The sequence below is a fragment of the Austrofundulus limnaeus genome, unplaced genomic scaffold (assembly GCF_001266775.1).
Source record: "Austrofundulus limnaeus strain Quisiro unplaced genomic scaffold, Austrofundulus_limnaeus-1.0 Scaffold186, whole genome shotgun sequence".
NCBI classification, from domain to species: domain Eukaryota; kingdom Metazoa; phylum Chordata; class Actinopteri; order Cyprinodontiformes; family Rivulidae; genus Austrofundulus; species Austrofundulus limnaeus.
The window spans coordinates 559,872-567,228 of record NW_013952588.1 but is presented as its reverse complement, the minus strand read 5'-3'; the positions used below and the strand labels follow the sequence as shown (position 1 = coordinate 567,228).

General features: G+C 39.1%; 1 protein-coding gene across 1 annotated transcript in view; it reads left to right on the top strand.

Moving 5' to 3' along the window:
• Nucleotides 1–7,334, top strand: part of xpo7 (exportin 7) — a 41,668-nt gene extending 34,334 nt beyond the window's left edge. Inside the window, exons 17-27 of the mRNA XM_014018219.1 lie at nt 1,379–1,442; nt 1,600–1,708; nt 1,826–1,932; nt 2,919–3,007; nt 3,093–3,200; nt 3,419–3,501; nt 4,555–4,769; nt 6,271–6,409; nt 6,495–6,652; nt 6,733–6,831; nt 6,924–7,334. Of these exons, the coding sequence (XP_013873673.1) occupies nt 1,379–1,442; nt 1,600–1,708; nt 1,826–1,932; nt 2,919–3,007; nt 3,093–3,200; nt 3,419–3,501; nt 4,555–4,769; nt 6,271–6,409; nt 6,495–6,652; nt 6,733–6,831; nt 6,924–7,055 (1,303 nt within the window). The 3' untranslated portion in view covers nt 7,056–7,334. The remainder of the gene's footprint in view (nt 1–1,378; nt 1,443–1,599; nt 1,709–1,825; nt 1,933–2,918; nt 3,008–3,092; nt 3,201–3,418; nt 3,502–4,554; nt 4,770–6,270; nt 6,410–6,494; nt 6,653–6,732; nt 6,832–6,923) is intronic.
• Nucleotides 7,335–7,357: the final 23 nt, after the last annotated feature.

Sequence of the window (7,357 nt, the reverse complement as noted above, 5' to 3'; positions counted from 1 at the left end):
GAGTATAACATTATAACATGATATAAAACTCAAAAAAGTTGATTTTACATGATATTGCCCCTTTAAAGTTGCTGTGTCATCAATATTTCCCCGTAATAAATCTGTTGTTTAATCCTGTGAGCGTCAGTCTCATACAAATGTCATCAGTTCGTGATCATTACAGAGCCTCAACACCACGGTGTATTTTCACTTCAGCTTGTCTGTGCTCTGAAGTACAGACGCTACAGACGAAGGGTATATCAGCTCCCTTCTCTGCGTCCATGTGTCCTCTGGATGGACAGAGATGGTGAGAAGACGTGTCAGAGGCGTCTTCAGAAAGATGCCCTAAACGTATTTATTTAATGCGTTGTTACACAGAAATGGAGCGTTGCAAAACTGAAGAGTGCATCGAAACGACACCCCTCTAGCTAAACTCCTGGTTGTCTGTTGTGCTGTAAAATAATCCATAAAATAAAAATAATCCATAAAACAATGACCTGTTTTAGGTCTGAAAGCTTTTTTTAATTAACAGGATGTCTCATTTCTGTACCTGGATTATTCCAGGACATTTACCTGTTTATTCTGAAACCACTGCAGTGTGTTTCTGCTTTCAAGTGACCCTTCGCACTTGCCTTAAATTACAAAAATTAAAATAAAAACTCAAAAGAGTTTTTGCTCCGTCCATCTGCTCTTAAGTTTTGAGCAGTTTCTCAGTCTTTGTTGATGCAGAAACATCTCCACATCGTGATTCTGCCACCATCATTTTTCACTCTACATGTGGTGTTCTCAGCATAATGAGGTGACCTCATCACCTGCTTCCAGGTGTTTGGATAATTTCCAGAATAACTTTATGGAAAATTTCCAATGTGTCTGGTGTATTTTATTTTATTTTTTATTCTCAGCAGTGGCATTTTCCTGGCCCACTTTACCATGAAGCCCAGCTGTGCAGTGTCAGCCCTATAGTGATCCTAAAATTTAGCTTCTGATAAGGTAAAAAAGGTAAAAAAAAATCTAAAACATTTTTATCCTCTAAAGAACAGGAAATACAGCATAATGTGATGCTAAAGTTGGATAAAGACACCGATAGGCTGAGTAATTCTGCTCCTTTTTGTTTTAAGCAGTAAATATTTTTACTGTTTGAATCCAGGCCAGAACTCAACAAGGTTTTTGTTGTTTATTTGGGTCTTCTGAGCTTTAACTTTCAAAGTTGTTACCTTTTTTATAAATGTATTTATAAAACATGTTCTGTTTGAGACTGGTCTGAAATAAAACGCTAGCAGCATCCCACTGAGCGATTCCTAGCACCTCGTGAAAACCCGGTTCTTCCTGTTGTTTGCTCTGTGAACAGTGGGTCTAAAACACGCCACGTTGTGTTTTCTCCTTGACCTTGTTTGTGCACGTACAGCAGTGTGAGGAAGCTGGTGAAGCTCAGCGCCGTCCAGTTCATGCTGAACAACCACACTGTGAGTTACTCCCTACTTCTTACATTTAACCAACTGTACTCCATATCTGTTGAATTTAACTACAAAAAAATAAGCTAATAATAAACCTTTTTAACAGCTCAGGCTTCCAGTTTGGATACTTGTGTCAGAATTTAACAATGTTAATTGTTGTGAACAGAGTGAACACTTCTCCTTCCTGGGAGTGAACAACCAGTCAAACCTGAGCGACATGAGGTGTCGGACCACCTTCTACACAGCTCTGGGCCGCTTGCTAATGGTCGATTTAGGTAAACATGCAGAGGTTAACATCTGTTTATTCTGTTAGCCCTTTAGTGTTCCTTCTTACAACAAAACCATCTAACATTTACTATATGTAATTGGGCTATATGTGTATTTGTGTGTAGGTGAGGATGAGGACCAGTTTGAACAGTTCATGCTGCCTCTGACGGCTGCATTCGAAGCTGTGGCCCAGATGTTGAGTACAAATACATTCAATGAGCAGGAAGCTAAGGTGACTCAAACAGTTATCATTATGGGATAAACCTTGTGCCAGCAGGAAATGAATTTGAATCGCTCAGATTGAAGCTGAATGTGCATAATTAGAAATTGAATGCATGAATTTTACTAAATTGAAACTGAATTTAAAGTTTTGTATCTGAATTAATTTGCTTTGAAACTGTATTTCGCTTTATTAAAAATTCACTACTTTCAATTTCAGTTTCAAAATTCAGATTTTCGTGTCACACATCCTGGTCCTTGAGAAAGCCAGCCAGAATAATCAAACACAGATCCACAGATTTATGTTTCACTTTGGTGAAGTTTCCCTTCTGTAATGTAACAGAGTTGATGCAATCCACTTTAAAAGTGACAAAAACAGTTATTTTATTGCAGTGATTAATTTAACCTATATGTAGAAAATGTTACATTTACATCACATCATGGATCAGTCAGCAGCAGCAGCATCTGATCAATATGTGATCCATGATGTGATGTAAATGTAACATTTTCTACATATAGGTCAAATTAATCACTGCAATAAAATAACTTTGTCTGTTTTTGTCACTTTTACAGTGGATTGCATCAACTCTGTTACATTACAGAAGGGAAACTTCACCAAAGTGAAACATAAATCTGTGGATCTGTGTTTGATTACTCTGGCTGGCTTTCTCAAGGACCAGGATGTGACACAAACATCTGAATTATGGAACTGAAAGTGAAAGTAGTCAAACTGAATTTTTAAAAAAACAAAATACCGTTTCAAAGCAAATTAATTCAAAACTTTAAGTTCAGCTTCAATTTAGTGAAATTCATTTTCAAACCAATGCATTCAATTTCTATTTGTGCACATTCAGATTCAATCTGAGCTATTCAAATTCAATTCCTGCTGGCACAAGATTTATCCCATATATCATCCTCACACACCAGACTTGTGTGAAATGGTTTACCAGTATTTTGTTTTAATAAACACATTGTGGTTGGGTCTTTTGTCTCCCGTAGAGGACTTTGGTGGGTTTAGTCAGAGACCTGCGAGGCATCGCGTTCGCCTTCAACGCCAAGACGAGCTTCATGATGCTGTTCGACTGGATGTATCCTTACAGCTGACCTCTGGTCTGCCATTAATCATTTCTGAATGTAGAAAGGGAAAAAAACGTTCTTTAACTATTCCTGTAGATATCCAGCTTATATGCCCATTCTGCAGCGGGCCATCGAGCTGTGGTACCACGACCCAGCATGCACCACACCTGTCCTCAAACTCATGGCAGAGCTCGTTCACAACAGGTAACCTCTGTCAGTGATGCTGGAGTTTACAGTCTGCCTGCTGCTCCAGCAGAGGGCAGTATTACCCCAGTTTGACTTCTAGCAGTTAGTCTGAAGGAGTACTTTACAAATATTTTCATTAATTATCCTCATATGCTTTTAGAAATCATGTATTAGGATCTAGACAGATCAGATAAGTAGGCAGTACTTTGAAAACTATTTTTTCTTCTTCTGGGCAGATCACAGAGGCTTCAGTTTGACGTTTCATCACCAAACGGCATCCTGTTGTTCAGAGAAACAAGCAAGATGATCACAACCTACGGTACTATGACCAGAATCTATGGGATAAGATAACTGTCAGAATTATTGTATGTTTAAGAGTCTAAATTTGTACATGTAAGTCTATAAACGTACATAAATTTGTTACAACTTTGCCACATTACAAGTACGAATCAAATTTACAAGTACGAATCAAATTTACAAGTACGAATCAAATTTACAAGTACAATTCTTATGTGAGAATACAAGTTTTTAAGTTATAAATATAAGTTAAAAAGTTACAACTTTGCCACATTACAAGTATGAATGAAATTTACAAGTACAATTCTTATGTGAGAATACAAGTTTTTAAGTTATAAATATAAGTTAAAAAGTTACAACTTTGCCACATTACAAGTATGAATGAAATTTACAAGTACAATTCTTTTACCTGTCAAAATAACAGACATTATGCATGGAACACCAAAAAGATAGAGAGTTTAACTTACAGTTGTTTAGGGATTTGATGGTGGACTTCAGTCCCCCTGCTGGCCGGGTCAGAGCACTGCCGTTACGTGTTTTTGAACTTGCGTTATTTTTTCCATTATGCAGTCGGTTTTATGAATGCATCAGTTTTCCTTTTTTGGTTGTTCATCATAAATCCACTATCTACTTTATTGTTGTACTACATGACATGAATGACAAACTGAAAAGCCTCCAAATGTTTTTCCCTTCAGCAAATTGTTGTGTTTATAAAGAGTTCATCTGGTCCCAAATGAGTCAGTGGTCATGTCCCCCTAGTGGTCTGGCTTAGTTACTGTTTGCAATCGATCTTCAGTGTTCCATGAATAATGTCTGTTATTTTGACAGGTAAAAGAATTGTACTTGTAAATTTGATTCACTTGTAAATTTGATTCGTACTTGTAATGTGGCAAAGTTGTAACAAATTTATGTACGTTTATAGACTTACATGTACAAATTTAGACTCTTAAACATACAATAATTCTGACAGTTATCCCATAAGAATCCTGCTCCTGGTCCCTGGCCCGTCCACCTCATGTCCTCCTGTCCTGGAGGACCACACGGAGCTGTTCTGAAATACTGCTGTCGTTTTCAGGGAATCGCATCCTGACGTTGGGCGAAGTTCCGAAGGACCAGGTGTACAGCGTGAAGCTGAAGGGGGTCAGCGTGTGCTTCGCCATGCTGAAGGCCGTGCTCAGTGGGAACTACGTGAACTTCGGGGTCTTCCGTCTGTATGGCGATGACGCTCTAGATAACGCCCTGCAGACCTTCATCAAACTACTGCTGTCCATTCCTCACAGTGACTTACTAGTACGTTCATCCACACCTGTGTTCAAGCAGACAGAATGTAATGGTTTTGTTTTCCTGCTCATTCTGTTATATAATTTAACGGACAAGAAGTCATGAGAGTAAAGAGGTGGAATGATTGATCTGTCAGCCACTTAATCAGTCAGTTATTGGCATTTTTATTGGACATCAGCCTGAGTGTGCTAAGTCCCTGAACAGGCAGGCTCATCTATGGGCAGTACATTCTGCAATAAGTAACTTTTTGGGACAACATTGGAACGTCTAATTATTCTTACTTTAAAAGGGAAAAATGTCTAAAACGGTAAGAATTATATAGATTTTAATGTGTATAAATAATCAACTCTTTTAGTTATGGGCAAGCAACAAACAAATGATTTAATATTGGCTTTTTTGTGTGCTATTGACTGCACATAAAAAAATCCGTATTGGTCAACATCTGATGTAATTTAAGGTTTTCATGAAATGACCAATGAAGTCATTAAAGCAGTTTGTGATGGCATATTTACTATTTTGTGTAAAAAAAAAGAAAACTACATTGTCTGACTGCTGTTTGCTTTTATTGGTCACATTTAAAGGCCTGAACAGACACCACGTAATATTTTCTTAACAGTTTTACCTAAAGTTGAAACTTAAAAATTCACTGAATACAGAACAGATGTGTGTCTTGAGTACAGGAAGCATGTTGACATTTTTATTTGTTGGGACAAAAATTGGTTTAATACTGTGTAATAGTTCTGAAATTAACAGTTAAAAAACACAAGTTTCATCCCAGTTTGAAGTGCCTGTGACATGCCTGTCCATCAAATACAAAAAGTCAAAGAAAACACATTTTTATATAAGAAACCTAAACCTTGCATACAACGTGATTTTACGTATTTTGTCACATAAATGGCCGATTTTCTTTTGAATGTGGCTCAGCCAAAGTGCAACAGGAAGTGACGTCAAAGGGGAACTCTTTAAGAGAGAGAACTTTGTAATCTTTGTTTATTGAAACATTATTTGAACTTTGGCTCGTCTTCATCACTCTGATAGTGACTCAAAATAATCTAAAGAAACATCAAATTCTTCTCTACAGTCTGTGTCATCAGCTATTTTATCAAGGCTTTGTTCCGTGCAGATATTCCCCTATTACATCACTTCCTGTTCCTTCACATACAAATATCTCAACAACTGTTCATCTCAGCAGCGGGAAATTATTTTTGCAATATGCTGATAATGTTATCTTCCCAATAACGCATTTATATTTATTTAAAAAGTGTCATGTCACAGGCACTTTAAAGATGGCATTAACTTGAATAGCAAGGAAAAAAGTGCACCTGATTTTGAATCTTTTGTCAGTTCAGGGTCAGCTGTGTTTCACTGAGTCAGCTCTCATTATGGGATGCACTTGATCTACAGATCCAAATGTTACAAAGTTTAAGACTTAATGAAAACAAAGTGTGGCTTTGTCAGATAAAATCAGTGTTTGTGCTCACTCCTTCCTGTCATTGTCTCGTCCCTGCAGGACTATCCGAAGCTCAGCCAGTCCTTCTACTCTCTGCTGGAGGTTCTGACTCAGGACCACATGAACTTCATCGCCAGCCTGGAGCCGCACGTCGTCATGTACATCCTGTCGTCGATATCAGAAGGCCTCACGGCGCTCGGTAAACCTCCCCCGCCGGGTCGGGTCAGATTCCGAGGAGCGCGTTTCCTGTTTTCCTCACTCCCGTCTCTCTGTTGTTGCGTCAGACACGATGGTGTGCACCGGCTGCTGCTCCAGCCTGGACCACATCGTCACCTACCTGTTCAAGCAGCTGTCCCGCTCCACCAAGAAGCGTCCCGCTCCCATGGCCACGGACGACCGCTTCCTGCACATCATGCAGCAGCACCCAGAGATGATCCAGCAGGTGAGGCGCGCGGCTCACGCCTTGAGGCACTTACCGTGTTCCACGCATGCCTGTAACCCGCTGCCGTTGTTGCTGTGCAGATGTTGTCCACCGTGTTGAACATCATCATCTTCGAGGACTGCAGGAACCAGTGGTCCATGTCACGGCCGCTGTTAGGCCTCATCCTGCTCAACGAGAAGGTAAAACCAGCTCATCGCAGGGTGGCCTCAGCTCTGACACCTCACTCTGAGTGTGTGTGCGTGTGTTGTAACGTGTGTGTGTGTGTTCGCAGTATTTTGCTGACCTGAGGAACAGCATCGTCAGCAGTCAGCCTCCTGAGAAGCAGCAAGCCATGCACTTATGTTTCGAAAACTTGATGGAGGGAATCGAGAGAAATTTACTAACGAAGAATCGGGACAGGTAGGTCCAGTTTCTTCTGTTGTTGTAGTCTGTTTATAGTTATCCATCAGAAAAGCAAAGCAGCCATGATTCAAAAGGATGGCCCAGCACAGAAGAACAACATCATCAGGCCAGTTTTGTTTTCTACTGAAGTGGCAAAAAAAAGTCATTGAATTTTTCAATCTAAAAATAAGACCTTAGTTAGCTTTAAAACGTCTTAAATCAGTCTTCCAAAGGTCTTAAAAACTTTGTAAGTATGATGATTGTAATTCGTCTCAAATATTAAAACAGTTGGTAACGTTTATTTATATTATTTTAAATAATTTA